This window comes from Raphanus sativus, chromosome 5 (assembly GCF_000801105.2).
Source record: "Raphanus sativus cultivar WK10039 chromosome 5, ASM80110v3, whole genome shotgun sequence".
In the NCBI taxonomy this organism is placed as follows: Eukaryota; Viridiplantae; Streptophyta; class Magnoliopsida; order Brassicales; family Brassicaceae; genus Raphanus; species Raphanus sativus.
Window position 1 is genome coordinate 17,804,663 of NC_079515.1, and position 25,657 is coordinate 17,830,319.

The following is a 25,657-nucleotide window of genomic DNA, read 5'->3' on the forward strand; positions in this document are numbered from 1 at the left end:
TTAATATTTATTTATTAAAATAGCTATGAAACAAAATAAACAAATATACTCATTCTTTTTCATAAAAGTGTCACTTTAATATTCTTACACAAATTAAAAAAATAATTGAAATACATATAATTTTTCATTAATTACATATGTTGAACCAATAGTATTTGAGATAAATGAAGTATTTATAAAATCAATGCATTTTTAATTAATATTAAGCTGAAAGTTGTATTAAATTACAAAATGACATTTTTTAACAAGAAAAAAAATGCTAAAATGACATTTAATATAAAACACAGAGAGTATGTGTTATAACCATTGTAAACTTTTGACAAAAAACCATAGTAAATCTCACAAGTTCATAAGTTATTTTTCTTGATTTTTTTTCAAATTTTAATTATATAATCTCATAGGTTAGCAATTTTACATGACTATATAAATGTTTAAGATTATTGTTGAAATATTCTTTCTTAAAAAATCTTATTCAAATATTTCTTTTGAGATTTTAATCTATTGTTAGCTATGTAAAAATTCTAAATGGTAAAGCTATCAGATTTTTGAAAAACTATTTGGAGAATAGTTTGAATTTAAGGATATTTCTGATTTATAGAAGCGTATTGATTAATTTCTAAAAAGAAGTGCAGTTTATGAATATCCTCTTTTTCGGGTATTCAAATGAGTTCAAAGTAAAAATTTATATCTATGTGGTTGTCCATGAACCACATAATGAATAGTTTAAATTTTGATATGTGATCTCCTGATTACAAAAAGGCAGAAGAGTTAACTCACGTACAACTAGTTTTATTTTCAATCTTCTTATAGATTTTCTTTGTCAACATATATTTTCTTAAGGGATAGCATGCTTGGTATTCAACGAAGAAGATATGCCACCTTTCTTTTAAAAAGAAGCTACGCTGGAGGCTCCTCTTTTTGTCAACGCCATTTAGTGACCAATATGACAAAACGTCATTCATTTACTACACATACTTGATACTTCATTACTTCTCATATATATTTATATCAGGTATACGTATATGATATATCTTATGCAAATTCATGCCGATATCCGAACTGCTAGTTATATTGGTAGAAGTTTTTTCTCAAAGGGTGCGGTGCATGTGCTAGATTCTAGCCTCCGCAGTTTCAAGAAGGGAATTAAACAATCGGGTTTTGTTCTTGGTCCAAGGAAATTATGGCTTCGGTCCAAAACCTTTTGAATTAGAAAAAAAGAAATTCATACCAGTGTGTTTTAACATATTTTTGTCGATACAATATTGTCTGTATATGTATATAAGTGCGTATAGATACGTATCGTATTTTGGCTTCTGAGGCTCCTTCAGATATCCGTCGGGCAACGATCAAGCTCAATAGACAATTTAAAGCTCAATATAAATATATTACTTCTTTTTATATAGAAACATAGCTTTCAAATCTAACCTAAATAAATATTTGTCGTCGAAAAGGAAGCTTCATATGAATTATTTTAAAAGCTTGAGACTCTTTTTCCGTTTTATATTATTGTAAAAATTTTAACTTAAAACTGTACAAAACTACTAATGACTAAATGTTGGTATAAATATTGAAGTTCTTAAAACTTATAATTGACTACTTGAAGCGATAAAATATATATATATATATATATATATATATAAAGAAAAACACTTCACATGCATATGTTATATATTTGTCTTTTTCCATTTCTGGTCATCTGAAATTTTGAAAATATCAATGTACAGATCAAGTGTCTTTTACATATATTCATCGATGGATATAAATTAATTTAACGATTTCCCTTTTTCCCGACTGAACTTATTTATTATGGATAACCAAAACCTGAAAGTATCAAACACATCAAATAAGCAGATAAACAGAGATAAATTGCCATTTTTGAAGAAAATGTTCAAACTTTATCTTATCCAAATTATATTCTTTTAATTTCAAAAGCATAAGTTAACAGGTCAATACCAATTATTTATCGAGTTAAAATATGACGAAGACGTTAGATAATACAAAACACTGTTCCTCTTATTTTTGTCGTTGATATTCAATTAATTATGCGTGCATATCTGGAATCTAAAGTATTTTTAAATTAAAAAGTCTCGTTATTCCACTAATTTGATTAATTTGATTAAGTGTTTATTAATGTTTTTTGCTGAAAAAATCTGAGTTATGTATAATACTAGAGAAAATGTTTATAAGAGATTTTCAGTAAAACGCAAAGAGTACCATCAAAAATAGATTTCATTTGACGGTTTATAATGATATGAAGTGACCGAGAACACGAAAGTGTTCAACCGAGTATTTTACCTTAAACACGATAGCTTTAATAAAGAATATTTCCTTTATTAATGTTTAGAAAACTTTTCAAAAACTAAACACAAATTATTGTATCTCTTATGATTGTTATAATTTACCACGATGATCATATATAGGAGCTATATTTCATTTTCTATCCTATTATATAATGAATTATGAATTTTCTTTCCTAATACTAATAGTTTTAGTTAATTATCATAATTCTTTTAAGGATAACTTCATTTTCTAATTATCCTAATTTATTTAAAGATTACTTATTTTTTTAGATGACTTCCTTTTTAATGATGTTGAACTTTATCTTCAACATTTTCCCACTTAAGCTTCAAACTTCTTTTTGAGAAGTCTTGAACTCGAATCAGTTCACTAATCTCTTTGAACTCTTGATTTTTGTCAATGCCTTGGTTAATATGTTTGTGCCTTACTCACTTCCTGGAATGTGTTCAATGTTGATTTGTTTCTTCTCAGCACATTCCCGAATGAAATTATATCATTTGTGAATTTGTTTGCTTCGACAGTGGAACACTGGATTCTTGGTAAGTGCAATGGTGGATTTGTTGTCAACATACAATTCTGTCTTCACACACTTCTTTCTTGTGATTTCACTCATCAATTCTTAAAGGCATATCGTTTGTTTCGCAGCTTCCATTGCAGCCATGAAGTCAGCTTCACAAGATGACAAAACCATTATTTCTTGCTTCTGTGAACACCAAGTTATTAGCACTTTATCAAAGCAAAACAGATGCCATGTCGTGCTCTTTCAATCATCTTGATCCGTGTTGTGATTGATGTCTCTGTACCCAATGAGTCATGAAGATACTCCATGCTTAAACACCAACCCGTATCCGACTGTGCCTCGCAAATACCTTAGCACATGCTTCAATGCATTGTCGTGTGACACATGTGGAGAATGCATATACCTACTTAGTATTCCAGCTGAGAAATGCTAAGTCTGGTCTCGTGTGCAAGAGGTATCTCATGCATCCAATCCTTCGCATGTATAGAGTTGCATCAATCTCGGGTTCTTCAAGTGCTTTAAACAATTTCAAACCAAACTCCATGGGTATGTGTGTTGGATTGCAAGTGTCCATCCCTGCTTCCACTAAGATCCTTTGCGCATATGCTTCTTGTTTGATATCAATTCCTTGTGAGCTCTGCTTCACTTCAATGCCGAGATACTATGTGAGTCTTCTAAGATCAGACATCTCAAACTGTCGAGACATAGGTTCCTTTAAGTCCATGATCGTCTCCAATGAGTTTCATGCGACAAAGAGATCATCAACGTATATGGAAAATATCACTATTTTGCTGCCTTTTTCCTTTCGATATACTGAACTTTCCTTGGAGCACCTTTGAAACTTGAACCCCTTCAATACTTAATCGAGATTTGTGTTCCAGGCTCGTGGAGCTTGTCTTAGTCCGTATAAAGCCTTATGAAGTTTGAAAACCTTATGCTTTTCTCCCTTCTTTTCAAAACCTTCATGCTGAGATACATACACATCTTCCGTTAATTCCCCATGTAAGAACGATATTTTCACGTCCAAGAACGATCTCCCATCCGTTTCCAGCAGCCAAACCGAATAGCAATCTGAATGTCTCTATACGAGCTACTGGTGCAAACACCTCTTCATAATTGATTCCTTATTCTTAAACATATCCTTTAGCCACAAGTCTTGATTTATATTTGTTGATTGTGCCATCTTCATTCCTTTTGATCTTGAAGATCCAGTTGAGACCAATAAGTTTCTCTATACACTACAAGAAAACGCGTCTATAACGACGACTCGTTACGAGGAAATTATTTCCTCGTAAATTTACATGGTGTTTACGACGATGTTACGAGTAAATAAATATTCGTCGTAAATTCGTTGTAAAGTTACAACGAAAACGATTCGTCGTAAAGCCAATGTAATTTTACAAGGCTTTTACGTGGAAAGCCCAATTCGTCGTAAACTCATTGTAAATATACAAGTCATTTACGACGAATCATGTAACCGTTACTTTTGGTGAAAACGTGCATATAGTGTGGTTTAAAGTAACTAACTTCGTTGTAAAATCATTGTAAATTTACGAGTGATTTACGTGGAAAGCCCAATTCGTCGTAAACGCATTGTAAATATACAAGCCATTTACGAGGAATCATGTAACCGTTACTTTTGGTGAAAACGTGCATATAGTGGGGTTCAAAATAAGCTAACTTCGTTGTAAATTCGTTGTAAATAATATGTAAAAACGATGTAAAAGCAAAGTAAAACTTTTCGTTGTAAAATCCATGTTATACTTTCACCTACCACTTACGAAAATCGTCTATATATATGATCATTTCTCAATTCAAATAACACACAAACGAAATCAAAGAAAAAAAACCAGAAAAAAGAAAAACAAATGGCTGATGGCTTCAATATTTACGAGTTACGAAGTTGGATGTATTCGCATAAAGATGATTCCGGTAGAGTGACGGATGCATTTCTAAGCGGGCTAGAGACATTCATGCACCAGGCGGGCTGTACACCAATCACGCAGGAAAGCGGTAAGATGTTCTGCCCTTGTCGGAAATGCAAGAATTCAAAATTTGCTCGTAGTGAAACTGTATGGAAGCACTTACTAAATAGAGGATTTACACCACAATATTATATTTGGTATCAACATGGGGAGGGTTATGGTGGAAATGAAGCTAGTAGTAGTAATAATTTTGAAGCTGCTGGTAATAGTGAAGAACCGAATCATTTGCATAATGAATCTAGTTATCATCAGGAGGAGCAGATGGTAGATCATGATAGGGTTCAAGACATGATTACTGATGCATTTTTAGAAACAACTACAACAATAGCTCATGAAACTGGAAATGTAGAAGAACCTAATTTGGATGCAAAAAGGTTTTATGAAATGTTAGATGCTGCAAATCAACCAATCTACACTGGTTGTAGAGAAGGTCTCTCTAAATTGTCTCTAGCAGCTAGGATGATGAACATTAAAACGGATCATAATTTACCTGAGAATTGCATGGATGCTTGGGCGGAGTTGTTCAAAGAGTATTTGCCAGAAGACAACGTGTCAGCTGAATCTTATTATGAGATTCAGAAATTGGTTTATAGTCTTGGGTTGCCTTCGGAGATGATAGATGTTTGCATCGACAACTGCATGATCTACTGGAAGGATGATGAGAAGTTAGAAGAGTGTCGATTCTGCAAGAAACCACGATTCAAGCCGCAAGGACGTGGGAGGAATAGGGTACCGTACCAAAGGATGTGGTACCTACCCATTAAAGACAGGTTAAAAAGATTATACCAATCGGAGAGGACTGCTGCATGGATGAGGTGGCATGCTGAACATGTCCAGAAGGATGGCGAGGTCGCTCACCCATCAGATGCAAGGGCGTGGAAACATTTCAACAAGGTATACCCAGATTTCGCTGAAAATATTCGGAATGTCTATCTTGGGTTATGCACCGATGGATTTAGTCCATTTGGTATGTCTGGGAGACAGTATTCTTTGTGGCCAGTTATTCTTACGCCGTACAACCTGCCGCCGGATATGTGCATGGAACAAGAATTTCTATTCTTGACCATATTAATCCCTGGGCCGAAGCATCCAAAACGGTCGTTGGGTGTATTTCTTCAACCACTGATACAAGAGCTAAAGGAGTTGTGGTCAGAAGGGGTAAGAACTTATGATTGTTCCACGAAAACCAATTTTACGATGCGAGCAGTTCTGCTGTGGACAATAAGTGACTTTCCTGCTTATGGAATGTTGTCTGGCTGGACAACTCATGGAAGGTTATCTTGTCCATATTGTCATGGATCTACGGATGCTTTTCAACTGAAGAATGGTAGAAAGAGTTGTTGGTTTGATTGTCATTGTCGATTTCTTCCTGTTGCCCATCCTTACAGAAGAAATAAGACATTGTTTAGGAAAAACAAAGTTGTCAGAGACAGTCCTCCTCCATATCTCACAGGCCAGCAGATCGAGGAGGACATTGATTATTACGGAGCTCAGAAAACTGTGAAGCAAGGAGGAAACTGGCATGTTCCTGGTAATATGCCTGATGGGTATGGGGTTTCTCACAATTGGCATAAGAAAAGTATATTTTGGGAGCTACCTTACTGGAAAGATCTTCTTTTACGCCACAACCTGGATGTGATGCATATAGAGAAGAACTTTTTTGACAACATCATGAATACAATACTGAACGTCCCAGGGAAGACAAAAGATAACAAAAAGTCAAGGATGGACTTACCCGATATTTGCTCAAGAAGTGAGTTACATGTCAAGAGCAATGGAAATGTTCATGTTCCCATCTTTCGATTGTCATCAGAAGCGAAGTCAACTTTGTTTGACTGGGTTGCATCAGAAGTGAAGTTTCCTGATGGTTACGTTTCAAATCTGTCAAGATGTGTTGAATGAGGTCAAAAGTTCTCAGGAATGAAGAGTCATGATTGTCATGTGTTTATGCAACGACTACTTCCATTCGCTTTTGCTGAGCTCCTTCCAACAAATGTACATGAAGCACTTGCAGGTAAATATTAATTAATAATATACATATATATACTATGAAATGTTACTAATTTGGGTTATATTTGCAATATGCAGCGATCGGAGCTTTCTTCAGAGACCTTAGCACACGTACGTTCAAGGAAGAAGTCATCGAACAACTTCATGAGAACATCCCGATCATAGTGTGCAACCTAGAGAAGATATTTCCTCCATCATTTTTTGACGTCATGGAACATCTAGTTGTCCACCTCCTCTACGAAGCATTACTTCGCGGACCTGTTCACAATGGATGGATGTATCCATATGAGCGCTCTATGAAACATTTGAAGGGGAAAGCAAGAAATCTTGCAAAGGTGGAAGGTTCGATTGTGGCTGGAAGTTTGACAGCAGAAACATCTAACTTCACATCATACTACTTTGCTTCAACGGTTCGTACGAGGAAAATAGTTCCTAGGAGATATGATGATGGTGGAGTACCGCAATCTTATGCAGTAGACGGTGTTCCTGACATTTTCTGCCAAATTGGACGGTTTGGTGGTAAACTGAGAGAAGTATGGTGGTCCAGTGATGAGGATAAGCATAGTGCCCACACTTATATTCTACTCAACTGCGAGGATGCTGTGATGCGTTCTTTTGAAAGGTAAATAATATTCGTGTGTATTATATGATATGATGTTAATTAATTATATGATATGATGCATTTGTTTAATTTGCAGCTTGTTTGTATCTCAAGTTGAAGAAGCAATACCAGGAATATCCGGAACCGAGGTGGATGCAAGGAAAGATAAGCACTTTGTCAAGTGGTTAAAAGGACAGGTAATATTAACATATTAAATAATCTTTGGTACTATTATTATTAATGTAAAATTCTAACAGTGATGTATTAATTTGTAGGTTGATTATGACGATCCATATTATCCTGTATGGTTTCATGATTTGATCCAAGGTCCAGTAGCAAAGGTCACCACATCATCTATGTACTTCACACGAGGTTTCACTTTTCATACATATGAGTATGGGAGACGTCGGGCAACAAGCAACTACGGGATATGTGTGAAAGGTGAAACAGACTTTTACGGGATCTTGCAAGAGATTATTGAAGTGGAATTTCCAGGGTTGTTGAAGCTAAAATGTGTCCTCTTCAAATGCGAGTGGTTCGACCCGGTGGAGAACCGTGGTGTTCGGTTTAACAAATTTGGTGTTGTGGATATCCATTCTGGGAGAAGATATAACAAATTCGAGCCTTTCATCTTAGCTTCCCAAGCCGAACAAGTTAGCTTCCTTCCATACCCTCGCCTTCGAAGTTCTGGGATAAATTGGTTAACTGCTATCAAAATAACACCTCGTGGACGGATTGTTGCTGGAGAAGAACCACCTTTGCAAGAAGAAGATGCAATCAATGAAGTTGAGGTACCTGATCAACAAACTGATGAAATTCTTTTGATCGACCCGGATAACCGTCAATATGAAGATCTTCCCGAAGATGTGACGGATGAAGCACGTGAAGATGAGTTCGATAGAAGCGATGATGATCATTGTAGTGATGTTGATGAGAACTCAAACGATTCTTCATGATGTAAAATATGTAACAAATGTTGATTTTTATTAGAAGATCTTATTTTCATATGTGTATCAAATTCTATTTTATATAATATGCATTTAAAATTTTTTTTGGAGTTTATGGTTTCAGTTGGAAAAAGAGGTTGAATGTGTAGAAGATATGATAGTATAGATATGTAAGTTTGGGGTTTAGGGATTTTGATTTTCGGGGTTTCACATATTTCGTTGTAATTTCGTTGTAAAAAAAAACGCGGGCCTGGTAATTTCCTCGTAAAGTTTAGGTTCGTCGTAACTTCGTTGTAAACCATGAATCGGGGTTTAGGGATTTGATTTGTGGTTTCAAAGATTCGTTGTAAACACGTCGTAAACAAAAAAAGAAGGCCTGGTACATTCGTCGTAATTCCTGAAAGCACGTGTCCTCGTAAATTCGTCGTAAACTGAAACACGGGACTGGTATATTCCTCGTAAACCCAAAAACGCGGGCCTGGTACTTTCGTCGTAAACCCAAAAACCCAGAAAGCACGTGTCCTCGTAAATTCGTCGTAAACTGAAACACGGGCCTGGTATATTCCTCGTAAACCCAAAAACGCGGGCCTGGTACTTTCGTCGTAAACCCAAAAACGCGGGCCTGGTATATTCCTCGTAAATTTACGACGAATTTACGAGGAACGTGTTTTCTTTATATATGCAACGCCTCTGAACGAGGCTTCCTCGTTCATTCCTCACAAATCTCTCTCTCTCGCTAAGGTAACTCCTCTCTCTCTCTCTCTAGTTAGTTTTTTTTTTATAATTAGTTTAGGTGGTTAGTATAGGGAATTAGTTTAGAGAATTAGTTTAGGGAATTAGTTTAGGTGGTTAGTATAGAGAATTTTTTTTTAAAAATAATTAATTAATAGTGTTGTGATTTTTAATTTTTTTTTTTTAAATAATGTAGATCATGGCTCCTAGGAAAAAACCACCACCGACTTATGATGAGATGTTTGGCGACGGTGCCGGGACGTCTTCTTCTTCCGGCGGCCGAGCATCTTCTGATGCCGTTCCGGACTCTCAGACATCTCAGAGAGTTTGGAGTCCTCCTCCCGCACCTCACATGGCTCCACCTCCGCCACCAGCAGCTCAGATGGCTCCACCTCCTCCACCAGCAGCTCCGCAGGAGCCCATTCCAGGGGTAGATGTTCATCCAGACTTGCGGGTGCCTCCTCATGCACCATACGCAAGATATACAGTGGAGGATTTGCTTTCCGCGCCTGGACGGGAGGATATGGACGTTTTGGACCCCGATAGACCGCCGGGTACTTATTGGTAAGTAAATTTATAATTTAAAAATTTCAAATCATTTTTATATATTTTATTAACAAGTTGGTTCAATTTGCAGGTTTGGAGTCAACAACCGTGTTTCCCGGAGCGTTTCAAAGACGATGAAGGGATACCTCGACGGAGCTTATCCAAACTGGAGCTTGACTCCAGATCACGTCAAGACCACTTGGTTTAAACAGTTTGCGGTAATTTTTCAATTTTCTTTTTTATATTTAATTTTATTATTTTTATTAATTATTAATAATTAATTATTAATGGTTTCATATTTTTGTTTGTTTCAGCAAAGGTGGAATTGGTCCTTACGAATCACCGAAATGGTGAAGAAGGAATTCGAGGCAAAGGCGAAGACGCGCCTTACCAACACGGTCTCGGATTGGAAGGATAAGTGGGAGATCTACGGCTATGACGGGAAGCCCACTGGGGTCACCAAGGATGTATGGGATGGCCTCATCGCCTTTTGGAAGCTACCCAGCTCAATCAAGAAGGCCAACTCCTGCTCCGCTTCCCGTAGGACCAAGGATAAAGACGGGAATTTGCCTATGCTTCATACCACCGGGCAAAAACCTCATGCCGGGATCCGTCTCGACGCTGTAAGTTTTAGTTGAAATATTTATTTTATTAATAAATTTGAATTTCAATATTTAATATTTTATTATTGGTTTTTGTAGTTTGAGAAGACCGGAGTCATGCCATCTTTGTCCGACCTCTTCAAGATGACTCACGCCAAACCGGATGGGACTTTTGTTGATCCTGCATCCGAGAAGCTCTTCAACACTGTGGCTGCTCGGGTTGATGAGCGGGAGACGCAACTTACCCAGCAGTCTCCGGATGGATTACCCGTCAAATTGACGACGGAAGAGGTCGACAGGATCTTCGAGGAGGTAAAATTTAAAAGCTTTTGTTTAAATTAATTTTACTATTTCAACAATATTAACTATTTAATATTATTTTTTGTAGGTCGCTCCAAGAAAGAAGGGTCGGACGGTGGGAATCGGTTCTGTAAACGAAGTCGCAAGGGCGACTTCGTCTTACTCTTCTAGACGGGCCCAAGAGACTTCTCAGATGCAGGCTCGATTGGATACCCAGCAGGAGCGTTTAAACTCTCTCGAGAACCTGTTGGATATTATGGCGATGGGGAACCCCAACATGCAGAGAGCGTTGGCGGCCAGACAAGAAGCTCTCGGGATGCAACAACGGGATCCCGAATCTACCGATCCAGTGGGAGCGGGAACGAGCGGAGAGGGACCGAGCGGGACCGGCTACTTTGATGATGTATCGCTCCCGTAGATTTTTATTTTTATAATTTTGTTTTGTAAAATATTAAAACTTAAATTTTATTTATGGAATATTTATTTTCTAAACAATTGTTTTTTATTATTTGAAATTTTAATTTTTATAATTTCCAAATTTATTATAAATAAAAATAAAATAATAAATGAAATTAATATAATTAATATAATAAATAAAATAACACCCACGTCTCATTCTAACACCCACGTCTCATTCTTATTGATAGAATCAATCTCGTCTGTGTGAGAAGTAGAAACTCACACTCTATGTCGGCCAATAGTATCTATTCTTCAAGATAGCTAGGACGATTTGATTGGTGTGTTGAGCGTGTAGGTTGTTGAGGTACGACTTGTTCAACATCCAAACTGTCTTGAACATGTTCTGGTAGCTGTGCTTCGGTCTCTTCAGCAGCAGACTCTTCCTGTTGGGTTTCGACCACGAATGGATCGTGTCCATCGTCCATTGTAGCACCCCATGTCATACGAGATATACCAGGTTTGTTCAGTTCTTCCTTGTTACCTCCCTTCCAATTCCAACACTCTTTTTCATTAAAGATTACATCTCGACATATAATTACTCTCATAATTTTTCTGAAGCACTTCCAACTTCATTTCTGAAACTAAGATTGCTCCCATAGCGGAAATGAAAATTTGATCTTCCCAGTATTTAGTAAACTTAACTTGCATATCTTTAGTCATTTGCTTCACATCGCAATCATCACAAGTAGTAAAAAAATATTTAATAATAGCTCAATCCTCCAAACTTGTGTGAATTACACACGAGATGTGGGATACTTAAATCCTGAAAATGAATGGTAATAACATTGAAATTTTCAGTAATTCACTTGTTTTTTATCCACAATTCCACTTGTTTTTAGAAGATAATTATTTGTAGTTTTTTTTCATAAGGCACAAAATTTTTAAATACTTTCATAATCTATATTCCGTGACAAACATTTCACATCTAGAATTTCATCTAAAAGGAATATCAATGGATAAACCAGCACCACTTTTATCTGTATTCGCTCTATACTTGCTACAAATGCTTGATTTCTTATCCGAGATACTTTTACATATCTGACATTTTCGTTGATGTCATGCAAATGATCTTTTGATAATTATAGACCTTCTTCCACTGTAAAATTTAGAATTTGAAAGCAACATTTCACATACAAAAACTTGTCATCACATAACAATCGACAATCACTCATCATCTGAAACTTTTCTTTTTCTGCATATTATCATTGTTAGTAGCATTGTTTAAAACCCACTCCATCATACATTCAAAATTTTATTAGTAATTTCTTTTTCTGTATGTAGAGGTTTCAAATCACAAAAACTAAAATTTTAATTATACAAGTGTCAGCTATCATTATGAAGTGAATAAAAAATAGTTATATCTCATGTTTATACATGTTTATGTTGATTGCAGTGTGATAAATATATTAACCATGTTATAATATTTGTAAGTGCTATTACAACTTATGAGAAACATTACATAGACGATATTATAGTCGACGGTTCTACCTTCCTTATTAGGACTCATGTCTGATTTGTCAGAGATAAACTTCAACATCACTAAAAAGAAAGTCTTACAGAAAACGAACTTATCATTAAAGTAATTAGGATAACTAGAAAATAAAGTTATCGTTAAATGAATTAAGATAATTAACTAAAGCTATTATTATTAGGAAAATAAAATTCCTAATTCATTGTGTAATAGGATAGAAAAGGAAATCTAATTCCTATATATATGATCATCGACCAGTGGTGAATTATAACAATCACTAGATTTTGATCCGCTAGACCGAGCGGGTGTCAATTTTTATTTTTTATCTTTGTTTGTACTAAATATTATACATGATTTGCAGTGTGTATACTAATATAACATTTTAAGAAATAATAATGTGTTTAATTACATCAAATATTTTTTTTTGCGTTCTACAGTAAATTATATGACCGATATTTGTTGGACATAATATGAACAAATCCAAAATTTGTATAATTAGATTTATGTATAAAATATCTAGAAAATAAAATTTCTGAATTAAAAGTATGAAAATAGATAAATATGAGTTAGTATGGTATTAAAAATTGATACATGGCTATAACATTTGTAGGAAAATAAAAAATACTGTAGGCAATTTATTCCATAGAATATTCAACGTGTATAGTTGTATCCATAATTTTCAAAATAGAAAATGTGCATGTATTGTGAAACTATTTTATAAATCATGTTAGGAAGGATCATAACTGTCTTGGCCGATTGTACATGTCAAGTCAATTGATTTATGAGTATATTGTTTAATTTTAATTTCTTCTTGGTTACCATTCTAAATACTATTACTATACTAAAGATTATGAAAATACTGAATATATGGATTTAAGTTTGGTTATAAAGATTTTCAAAAAATATAGATTTAAAAAAAAAAATTAATCAGCTAAAATTGCTAGGAATGTGACATAAATTTGTAATAAGTATTTATTTGTATAAGTGAAATTTTACCCGATTAAATAATTGTTTAATACGACATTTCTAAACACAATAAGTTTAGTTTAACTAAATAATTTTATTTTGTCTTGTAAACCATCAATTGTATCAATACCTTTTAGAATATGACCCGTATATCCGCACAAATGTATTTTATTTTATTTTTTATGGATCGAAATTTTATGATAATGTATAATAAAATTGTCTTATAATTTATTTAAAATATATGGTGCTATATATTTTATATTTTCAATATTTATCATACTGAACTTACATTGGGGTATTGTTTATATGAAAATATATGTAACATAATATATTTATATATTATATAAATGATTTTTAATGTGAATTTTATTTTTATTTATTAATGAAAATATAATTACATAAATTTAAAAACAATAATGTTCATTAACTATTTAAACCTAAGTTTATTAATTATTTCCAAATGCACACATAAATAATAAAGTAGGAAAAAACAATGAATACTATATGTTAGGTTTATTAAATATTTTGACATATTTTTAGTTACAATTAAATTTTGGAAATGCATTAATTAAACATAAAAGATAAAGAATCCTAAAATTTAAATTAATTAATAACTTCAGTTGCATATTATTCTAAATAACTATGAAAGCTAAAGGGAAATTTATATTTGTAATCCCCTCTTAATAGATTAGATAAGAGTTACAATAGCTTGTGTTTAGTTTTTGAAATTTTTTCTAAACATTAACAAATGAATGACTTTTTATCAAAGCTATTGTGTTCAAGGCAAAATACTCGCTTGAACACTTTCGTGTTCTCAGTCACTTTATTTGGTATCAGAGCTCCAGTTTTGATTCATTGAAGAAGTTTCACCGTAGGAATGAGTGATTCAAAATAAACAGCAAAACAAGAGAATATGTGCCATCCACGGTAGTCTGCCTGATGTTATCTTCAACGAACTACACGGTATGAGCGATGAGAATGAATGTGTTACTGCGAGTACACAATGTTTAGGAATCAGTTGAACCATGGACAGACGAAGAAGAGAAGAATGATGTCGCTACTGCTCTCTTATTCCAATCGATTCCGGAAAACCTAATATTCCAGATTGGTGATCAAGATTCCCCAAAGGAGATATGGGAAGCCGTGAAATCAAAGAATCTCGGTGCTAAGCATGTCAAGCAAACTAGTCTCCAGACCTTGATGAATGAGCTTGAACGTCTAAGGATGAAAGGACACATACTCTATCGATGTCTTCTCAGGTAAGATATCAGAATTGGCCTCGAAATCCGCAGCTCTAGGTCAATCGTTGGAAGAACCAACGCTAGTGAAGAAGTTCCTGAACAGCTTACCGCGAAGCAAGTATATTCAGATCATAGCTTCCCTTGAACAAGTTCTTGATCTGAATAAAACGAGTTTCGAAGATATTGTTGGGAGACTAAAAGCGTATGAACAAAATATTCATGAAGAAAATACGCACGAACCACAAGGGAACCTTCTGTACATGAACTCCAATAACTCTTACAACTTAAGAGGAAGAGGTAGATGTTTGAATAGTGGAAGAGAAAACAGAGAAAGAGGCAGACATCATGGCCGGTATAACTCACAAGACAAATACAAAGAGAAAAAGGACATGTCTTAAGTTGTATGTTTCAAGTGTGAAAAACCGGGTCACTTTGCTTCGGTGAGTCCGGAGAAGACACAACTCGACCAAGAGCTTAACAAAAGCGAAACAGAAGTAGCTGACGTAGCCTTGTATATGCATGAGATCGTGTTTCTTAATGAGGAGAAGGTCATACCGACTGGAACAAAGCAAGCGTGAAGATGGAATGTGGTACTTGGACGATCGAGCAAGTAACCATATGACGGGTGAGAGATCCTACTTCTCTGAGCTTAATGAAAACATCAAGGGAAGAGTTAATTTTGGATATGGCTCATGTGTCGACATCAGTGGCAAAGGGTGGATACTATTTGAAGCGGAAACAAGGGAACATAAACTCTTAACCGACATATACTCCATTCCAGAGCTGAGAAGCAATATATTAAGCTTATGACAAGCTATTGAGCAAGGATTTGATGTTAAGATGAGGGACAATTACCTAACACTGAAAGATCCTAACAGAAGACTGCTGGTTAAAGTGTTAAGGTTACCTAAACAGATGTACAAGTTGAGATTTGAAGGTGGTTGACCAGCCTGCTTGCACACGAGAATGGAAGAAGAGACCTGGAGATGTCATGCTAGGCTTGTACACATTAGTTTAAAACTATAAGGTCCATGGAGACACATGAGATGGTGCACGGGCTGCCGGAGATTCAAGAAGAGAAACAGCTTTGTGAGTCTTGTTTGGTTGGCAAGCAAGCACGCCACACGTTTCCTAAAGCTACTGCGTATAGATCGTCGCATGCATTGGAGCTCCTACACACAGACCTGTGTGGTCCTATCTCACCAGCCACAGTTGCACAAAACAGATATATCTTCGTGATAATCGATGATTGCACAAGATATATGTGGTCAATCTTACTAAAGAAGAAGAGAGATACGTTTTAAAAGTTTAAGGAATTCAAAAAACTTGTTGAGAAGGAAGTCAACAAAGAGATAATCACACTACGTACAGATAGAGGTGGTGAGTTTACATCAAAAGAGTTTTCAGAATTTTGCAATAACAATGGTATAAGGCGTCATCTAACAGCTCCATATACTCCACAACAAAATGGACTAGTCGAGAGGAAAAATCGCACTCATGGAGATGACAAGGAACATTCTAAATGCTATGAGTTTTCATAATTATTTATGGGGAGAAACAATTCGTCATGCCACATATCTGATTAATCGAGTTCTTACAAACAGACGCCATGCCACATATCTGATTAATCGAGTTCTTACAAACAGACGCCATACGAATGATTGAGAGGAAGGAAACCGAACATAGTTCATATCATGATGTTTAGCTTTCATATGCTAAACTCGATTCTGGACAACTGAAGAAACTTGATGATAGATCACAACCATTGGTTCATCTTGGCTTTAATCCCGGATCCAAATCTTATCGACTCAATTCATTTTTGTTGATATATTTTCTTACAAATAAAATTATGTAATATTTATATAAGAATATTTTTTTTGAAAATAATGTAAAATAATTTTATAATAAAATGAAAACAAAAAATTAGAAAAAGTGAAAACAAATTAAATGAATCTAACTGGGTATTAATTGGTCAATAAAAATTTCACAAGTTTAAATGGACAGTTTTATTAAATATTATTTCATATGAGCGTAGTTTTAAATGGGATAAATTTTAAATGGAATTGGGATTACCTATTTCCATATCATTAGTAAACATAAACGAATAGAAATAAATAAAAATGTTCAACAATGAAAAAGAAAAAAAATTATCTAAAATGTGTGTTATAAAACTAAGTGGGGAAACTTGTTTCTGTTATTCATCTTGACCAGGAGTCTTACATATATATATATACATCAGGTCGTGTTTATCCTAAGTGGATAAGTACAACAGTCGATAAGCATTATCTCCTGCCGTCGGTACGGTCCTGGTCGGTCCGGTTATGTCGATCACAATCTGGTACATAACACTCCCCCTTGATCGACACATCCGGTACCGGTTCGTTGCATGCTTAATGTTGCCTCATTAAAACCTCTTCTGGAAAACCCCAAAACCAATGTGGCAAAATGGGAAACCATGGACAGGAAAAAGAGTACAACACATGAACTCCCCCTGATGAATGCATCACTGTAGTAGACGCATTCCATCTGGTATCCGAGTCTTCCTGAATGTTGAAACTGCCTGTGACTTGGTGAAGATGATCAGTTGGATTCTCCTTGAATGAACTAGTGAATGTTGGACGTCTTGATGTCTTTGGAACTCCATAAAGATGTGGTCAGGATGTACATCTTTGCTGCTGATCACTCCATGTCTTGGTCGGACTGATGGCGCTTCGAACGATGCTCGGATGGACTTTATAGTCTGCAATAAAACTTTACTTGCAGGTCCTTTTCATGTCCCACGGATATACTTTGGTTATATGGCTTTATCAAAACGTGGACATTCAATATATATTGAGTCTTCTGACCCAAACACATACGAACCACTTCTCTTTATATCTTTTGCCCATTTGGACTTATTTCTCTTCGTATGTACCAATTGTTTTATCCATTGTAGCCAATCTTTCTTTATTTCCTTTTGTCGATCCATGTTATGTTATAGACCTTGTCTATACACGTCCATTACCATGAGTGTCTAAGGTCATACCATAAATAATTATTTGCTGCAATAGAACTCATCAAACTATGAATTCGCAGTCAAATGCACTCATGTCTTTTATACATGGCTATCGATCTTTTCTTGCCTTTAGCAATACTATATTTATTAAGCCACGACCAGATATGCTTCTGGTCACTATCTTAGATTATGGTTCTCATTTTAGGTGTGCTGACTTAATCATAAACACACTCACACGGCTATTTTTCTGCAGTTTTACCATATGTAAGACATAGCCTGTTTAATCAATTGATAACTTGTATCATTGAAACTATTGAACCATGAGACCATTGAAACTTTCTTAGGTTAATTCCGGACACAAGAGTTTCTTTAGTATGTATGGACTGAGTTGGATTCGTCCTTAGACAATTCCTTTACTAAGTATTACTTAGTCTCTCATACTGTTTGCAGCTGCTGTATTTTTCAGTCCATGAACAACTTAGGAACAAAGCTTGTTCTATGAGAATTTCTTTTCTTATCTTTCTATGGTACCTTTATTCTCATTATCCAGTGACCCATATACTGCTTACTACACCATTATTCATTTCTTAAATATCCAGACAAAATCAATCTTGATTCTGTGCAGTAGCATCCACCATATAGGAGCATATCTCCTTATAAATTGTTCCTTGGTCCTTGTGAGTATCCTTGTGTAATCAAGCTATACTTGAATTTTATTTAGAAGGAACATAGACACATTAGACCACGTGGTCATGTCCTTTAATCTCACGGAATTTCTTATCCTCACAAGATCCATTCACTGGTTTTATTCTTAGATGGCGTTTCTGTATGTTCATGGCCATTACGCCCATCTGTCTATAAATACTTTGAATTCTTTGAACACCCCACGTCCCTATATAGTTTTATGAGTATTCTTACGTGGGTTCATGATCCTCAGGTTATATCTTTCAAACTCAAGTGCTACAATCTGTTATGAGCTCTTATGTATGTAAATACATCTTAGGTGTCGACACTCTTTTGTTTATAGTTCCATACTGTTCCAGACATGATCTAATTAGATTTGAGATCTTATTATCCAGGACCTTTATACCTTGCAGTTTGGCGTCCCAAACTACATGGTCTGGTACCTTAGATGTGTGGTTGCGCAACCTTATTTCTCTGTCTGAACTAGTTTCACTTTATGAACTCGGATATGTATTTTCTGTGCACCTTTCATTACTTTCCGAGGTTTCTTATTATTTGGAACTTATTTGTCTATCTTTAATAGACATTGTAGCAACTTGATTGTGTCTCTTAGGACATCAAATTTCGTGGTGCTTAAGCTGGTATGACTTAATCATTATTTTCTTTTCGGGTCAGTGTGTCTGGCATATTTTGCTGCTAGCTTTTATATCTTTTGATCTCATTCTTTTGGACGTCTAGATCATAATTTTTGGTCTGAGGATCTTGCCAAGACACCTATGGTAAATACCATTATATTTCTATTTTACTCTTTAGTCTTTACCAGCTCATAACTTTCTCCTTTTAATGTTGGATAATCAGATTACTATCTTTTGCAATCTGTGTTCTTGGCCACTGATTGAATCACCCATGTTTGGCACAAGATACATTATAATTTCATGGAGGAAGTCTTATTTATCCAACATATATTCCCATTCCTCATCTGAAGTTCCATCTTAAATGGCACACATATATGTGGTGGTATATTCATATTCTCTTAAGATAGTTTGTGTATATGTCTGGTTTATGACCCTTAATCATTCAGATGGTGGGAATATCTATGCTCACTTGTATAGCCTGATGTAAATCAATCTTTATACATGTAATACACGTGATGTTCCTAAGCATTAGGCTGGTCGTGGATGATGTACCACCAGTGAGAGCTTTAAAGCTTTCATGCCGTCTACATCATGGTTTTAAACCATGAAATCCGAATTTATGGTATGGTCATGGACTGTGGGTTTTAGTCCTCTCTCCCCCTCATGAACATACTCATAATTTTGCGATGCTTAGGACAATAAAGCCTTAATTATTTTAGTGATTTTCCCTTTGTGTACATGTAACACAATGTGAGATTTTATGGGATCACTCTTTGTGCCTTTATTAATTTTACATCATGTTTTGGACCAAGATGGCTAATCTGGTCATGCCATAAGTGTTTATTTCGTGGTGAACCATATTGGTTACCATGGCTATTTGCCTCTTTCATAATGATCCTTAGCATAGAATAAATCAGTAGAAAATGTGGGTTTAGACATTTATAATGCTTGGGGCGATTTTTCAAAATCTGAAAAAGAATTTGTTTCCTTTGCTCACTGGTTCAGAATGGAAACCATTCTTAACTCTTTATAACTCAATGAGACTTTTAAGTTTAGGGTAATTTTATAAATGACAAGTAATCAAATCAAAACATAACATATGAAATACAAAATCAGAATGTCGGAATTAACCTCTTTAGTTAATGTGTAAGCCGGCCACTCCATCTCTTATTTAGGACACGGCTGCTTCGGATTTTTTCTTAATGTCATATTTCTCTTCAGGAGAGTTGTTCATAATCAATTAGACGCGATTACATCAATAACTCATTAGTTTCTCAGTTTCAAAGAGACAAAATATAATTATAAACTTCTTTAATCTCTTTTCTCAATCATGTGTCTACTGGACAACATTTACTTGTGTAAAACTTTTTTCGAAAAAATCTTACTTTTAAACTTATCATCCAATATAGTTGAGATATAATTACAGACTTCATGTCTTGTAATTTTTTAGATACAAAATACATAATGAGCTTTAGGTAACACTTCTGCTGTATACCTTTCTTTAGATTTTTCTCCAAAACATATGATCTTTTAAAGTCAAGCCTTATACTTAAAACTCTTATATATATCATGGTAATAAAATATAATATGTATAAATATCAAATAATATTTATAAACTAAACATGAGTATTTTGTTATGTAAAAAAATAATAATAATACTTCTAAAGTAATAATATTTACTGGTTCTATACTCATGTATTTAACCGTGTATCAGTATATATCATAGATAGATACTAGTAAACTTATCTCTGTGAGGAAACGCGCAGCAGACATTAGGGAAAACTGTCTCGGTGTATAAATTTGGTCTGCTACTCTTCAAGTTGCATATTCCATATATCTCGCCTTTAACCTTGACTAATAAACAATTTTGCCCATAGATACTCATAGACCATAGGCCATGGCGAATCAAACCATTGCAAAACCAAACAATCAAAAGATATATATGATTATGCAGACAAGCTCACGGTTTCTCTTTCTTTAATTATTCTCTCAGAATTAAGTCACAATAATCGGATGATTAACATCTAATGATCTCATTGTTCTGTGCAAAATAAAATAAAATAATAACTAGTGCTTAACATGTGGTGACTAAAGATCTACTGATAAATTCTTTACAGTAAAACAAACGTGTGGTCTTAGCTACAGTCCACTCATATTATCAAATAAGCACCAAACCAGTTGATGTAACAATAAACAATTAATATGACTATCAAAACTATGTGTATGATTAACTTAATGAGTAATTTTTTTCCATGTATTCCAATTGAAACACAAGAGCATAGATCGATTAAATTAAGATTGAAACTTAGTAATACTTAGCTCTTGATGGAAAGATGAGACAAGCCGGCATGTAGACTATGATTTCTGGATGTTACACAGGTGATAGAAACTGTTATTGGAAAAGACAACGTCGGCGATAATTCTTTACATCGACAATCCTCAAGCGATACGCCATAGTTTAACACTGGCTCGATAAACGCAGAAAGCGGAGACGAGAGACGCCAGCCATCATCGTCTCATCAAGAGGAAGCCAGGTTTTGACACACTGAAAATAAATCGAAGCGATCAAACATGTATCATAATTAATCATTTATATAAATATATGTGGGTTTAAATATAAAAGCTTGAACGTAGATACATATATGACGTAGCTTCAAATCATAAATGCATTAACAAAGCATATCAATATCAAACCATGAAAGAGTGTGTTGACATATTATATAGAGTTATATAATAAAGCATTACAACCCTAAAACAAACACATGTTCCGTTCATAGAGGATTGAATATCACGATCTCAACGATTTATTGAGATATATAATAATAACATAAAAGAAATATAATACAAACTAACACCTCACATAACCCGTAACAAATAATTTGAGATAGAGTTACTTATCTTCGAAGTGTTTCTGGAGGTGAGTACGAGAATGAAGCAATCGAAACTACGGAGACGTCTTCATCGGCAAGAGGAATGATAAAAATCTCGTGAACTAAGATGAATTTTTTTTTTTTTTTTTTTTAAGAAAGGTTGTTGGGATTTTCTCAGCGGCTAGGGTTTCGTGCTGATAATGTGTTATAAAACTAAGTGGGGAAACTTGTTTCTGTTATTCATCTTGACCAGGAGTCTTACATATATATATATACATCAGGTCGTGTTTATCCTAAGTGGATAAGTACAACAGTCGATAAACATTATCTCCTGCCGTCGGTACGGTCCTGGTCGGTCCGGTTATGTCGATCACAATCTGGTACATAACAAAAACCCTGATTTTAAAATATATTTTCAACATCCAATACAAGTATTTTAAATGTTGAAGCACATACATTCTAATACTAACTGGGCTGGGCTTTGCTTATGTATGCATGTATGCCCAATATAAGAATCTTATACAACAAAAACGTCATCATTATGCAGAACTGAGAATCCAAAAAAAATCTATCGAAGAAACGTTCAAGTTGGGACAGAGAATCTCGGTCGTCTCTGTTGTCTCCCACGTGGCTCTTCCTCTTCTTCTTCCCCGATTAGATCCCGTTGGAGAGTCCAGGGACTCTCCAAGGTTTCAATAGGATTGGATTCTAGTGTTATCGATGATGTTGCAGTCGCATTCAAGGTTCCTCCTTCAGACGCTGTTGACGCGTGCTCAGAAGTGAGTCATCATCTCATTCTTAATTCCAATGTTTAGCTCTGACTCTCTTTGGGTTGATTCTATTAAGAAATTTGAAACCTTTCCTCAAGAACTGAACAGTGTGTTTGTAAGATGGTAGAAAGGTTTGGTCTTTCTTTTGTAGCTGTTTGATTGTTTGTTTTTATTTTGCCCAGTCTTGATAAAGCGGTGGAGCTAGATTATCAATGGATCGAGTTCGATGATGTTCGTTACCATGTTCAGGTGGGTCTGAGATGATGATTCATTCATATAAATAAATCTTGTTTCAAGTTTCTGATGTCGCGAGTGTTTGTTGATAGGTGACAATGAAGAACCCAAACATCTTGTTGCTTTCGGTTTCGTTACCAAACCCACCACCTGAAGCAATGTCCTTTGATGGACTTCCACTCGGAGCTATAGAAGCTATTAAAACCGCTTACGGGACAGGCTTTCAGATTCTTGACCCTCCTAGAGATGGTTTTAGTCTTACCCTCAAGCTCAACTTCTCCAAACTTCGTCCAGACGAAGGTTGGTTATAAAAAAAGATCCTTGAAATGATTTTTTTTTTTGATTTGAATGTTTGTTTACTGGTGGGGGAGTATCTATCTATGTATTTGCAGCGTACAGAAACTCGTTGTTAACGAAGCTGGCTTCCATTAGAGAGGTTGTGATGGGTGCGCCGTTGAAAATCATTTTGAAACATCTAGCTTCAAGGACGGTCGCTCCTGAGCTGGATAGGCTTGTAGCAATTATGCATAGACCTAACGAGACATTTTTCCTTGTGCCTCAGGTAATGAATGCTCTCTTAATCTACTAAGAGAAGGTAAGAATGTAGAGTGATAGAGAACTAAAATGTTGCAGGCGGATAAAGTCACAGTGGCTTTTCCTATGAGGTTTAAAGACTCTGTAGATACAATTCTAGCGACGTCCTTCCTAAAGGTAAAAAAGATCAAAACATTTTTAAAATGTTTGGAACAAAGTGTTTCTGATATCTGAAAGAAAAGTCCATATGTGTAGCAATTTGTAGAGGCGAGGCGTGCGGCTTCTCTAAGTAGTGCGCCTTCTTGTTCTTGGTCTCCAACCGCACCTCAGGAGCTGGAAGGAGCTCCTAAAGAAACACTATCTGCTAATGCCGGCTTTGTTACTTTTGGTAATGTGGTCTTTTACTAGCTTTTGTTTCCATTTTTTTTTTGCATTTCAAAGTACAATGCTGAAATTGGATTTTTATTAGTCATTATGCCTCGGCATGTGGAGGGGGAAAAGCTCGATCGTACTGTATGGAACTTGTCAACCTTTCATGCTTATGTTAGTTACCACGTCAAGGTTCATCTTTCTTTCATTTTCACTACAGTCTTTTTTCTCTCTCTCTCTCTCTCCGATTATTAAACAGAGTTTGAGTTTTGTTTTTGTATTACAGTGCTCAGAGGGATTTATGCATACCAGGATGCGACGTCGTGTGGAATCTATGATTCAGGTAAAACACCAAACCAGATTTATATTGTCCTTTATCTTCAACTGCTGAAGGGGGGATTCAGTACGTTCTATTTGGAAATGTGTTCTTTAGTCCCCCTGTTGCTTTCTACTTGCTGAACATTGTTGTTTGTTTGTCTCAGGCTCTAGATCAAGCAAAGCCGTTGGAGAAAACAAGATCCATGAACAACAAGTCATTTAAACGGCTGGTAAGTTTTGTAACCAATGTTTTATTTATCTGCGTGTTTGCATCGCCTTTGAGCTTTCTTTTTGCTCCTTCCTCACAGGGACTCAACGATGTCAATTCCAAGTAGTCCATCTCTCATTTAAGTTTTTTTTTTTTTTTCTGTAAAACCTTGCGATATAGCTAAAGACAATGCTTATAGCTAAAGTCCTTGTGATATTTTTAGTTTTGGTATGCGATTTTTTTTAGTACAATTCTTTCACATACTTGTGACTACATGTAATAATATGATGTTAAAAATTTTAAAGAAATTCACCTTTGAACAAGTTATAGAGGACCACCAGGTTGACTTGTGCCATATCTAATGATTCTGGACTTTATTCTGCATCACCCTATAAACTCTATCAAAAATTCTAATATGCCCCACTTCTAAAATGAATTTCTTCTATATTGTTTTTTAAATTCGAAAATGTGGCTAAATACTATCTTGTCCTTATGAATTAGGTATTTACAAACTCAACCTAAGTCTATCCATCCGCCCGATTAACTGGATCTGATCCACTTATCATATTCTTCTCCCCTAACCACGTGTTCTCTCTCTCTCTCTTCTCTCTCTCTCTCTCTCTCTCTCTCTCTCTCTCTCTCGTCTCTCTCTCTCTCTCTCTCTCTCTCTCTCTCTTCTCTTCTCTCTCTCTCTCTCTCTCTCTCTCTCTCTCTCTCTCTCTCTCTCTCTCTCTCTCTCTCTTCTCTCTCTCTCTCTCTCTCTCTCTCTCTCTCTTTCTCTCCTCTCTCTCTCTCTCTCTCTCTCTCTCTCTCTCTCTCTCTCTCTCTCTCTCTCTCTCTCTCTCTCTCTCTCTCTCACATGTTCTGTCCATTCTAAAACAAGGTGAGGAGACTCGAATTTTCCTACAAGTAAATTTTGAAACAGCTCCTGGCCATTTAACAAATCGGAGATTTAGGTGGAGTAACACAAAAGTTTTGTTTTCGCGATTTTTGAAGTTCAAAATCGATGAGTATTGATAAACCTATAATTTTGATGTGTAAGCAACAATTAAAATCCATAAATACTTAAGGTTCTCTGAAGAAAATCCATGGCGGCCGCATAAAAAAATTGCAGAATCGGCAAAACCCTAATGGAGGATGAATATTTAATTACGAAACTGCCCCTCGTTAGAAAAAAAACAAAAAACTGAGTTTCGAACCCTGAGCCGTAGAGTTCTGAAACAAAGTGTACTCCACCAGGCCACGAGTTAACTTTATTTACGTTTACAAAACTAGTTTTATATACCATATGTATTTAAAATAAAATAATACAAAACTAACAAAAAATGTCAGAACCCAGGGTCTGTCTTTCTAAGAGACAAG

The 25,657-nt window shown here is 35.3% G+C and overlaps 2 protein-coding genes across 2 annotated transcripts; both read left to right on the plus strand.

Annotated features, from left to right (window-relative positions):
- The first annotated feature begins 6,671 nt into the window (after positions 1-6,671).
- Positions 6,672-8,432, plus strand: LOC130512834 (uncharacterized). The gene is made up of 4 exons (XM_057011230.1): positions 6,672-6,817; positions 6,892-7,435; positions 7,512-7,611; positions 7,690-8,432. Exons 1-4 carry the CDS (start codon positions 6,724-6,726, stop codon positions 8,368-8,370), a joined length of 1,419 nt encoding a protein of 472 aa, XP_056867210.1. The 5' UTR covers positions 6,672-6,723; the 3' UTR covers positions 8,371-8,432.
- Positions 8,433-22,411: 13,979 nt separating this feature from the next.
- LOC108857524 (actin-related protein 2/3 complex subunit 2A) lies at positions 22,412-24,618 on the plus strand. Its single transcript, XM_018631518.2, has 10 exons — positions 22,412-22,641; positions 22,815-22,881; positions 22,959-23,166; positions 23,259-23,428; positions 23,500-23,577; positions 23,656-23,788; positions 23,870-23,961; positions 24,056-24,112; positions 24,252-24,317; positions 24,396-24,618. The coding sequence occupies exons 1-10, from the start codon at positions 22,583-22,585 to the stop codon at positions 24,420-24,422; spliced, it is 957 nt and encodes a 318-aa protein (XP_018487020.1). The 5' UTR covers positions 22,412-22,582; the 3' UTR covers positions 24,423-24,618.
- The last annotated feature ends 1,039 nt before the right edge of the window (positions 24,619-25,657 follow it).

Coding starts and splice junctions, on each gene's coding strand:
- LOC108857524 (XM_018631518.2), top strand. CDS start 22,583: ATGATGTTGCAGTCGCATTCAAGGTTCCTCCTTCAGACGCTGTTGACG. Junction 23,789..23,869: donor TGCCGGCTTTGTTACTTTTG/GTAATGTGGTCT, acceptor GATTTTTATTAG/TCATTATGCCTCGGCATGTG. Junction 24,113..24,251: donor GTGTGGAATCTATGATTCAG/GTAAAACACCAA, acceptor TGTTTGTCTCAG/GCTCTAGATCAAGCAAAGCC.
- LOC130512834 (XM_057011230.1), top strand. CDS start 6,724: ATGAAGAGTCATGATTGTCATGTGTTTATGCAACGACTACTTCCATTC. Junction 6,818..6,891: donor TGTACATGAAGCACTTGCAG/GTAAATATTAAT, acceptor TGCAATATGCAG/CGATCGGAGCTTTCTTCAGA. Junction 7,612..7,689: donor TCAAGTGGTTAAAAGGACAG/GTAATATTAACA, acceptor ATTAATTTGTAG/GTTGATTATGACGATCCATA.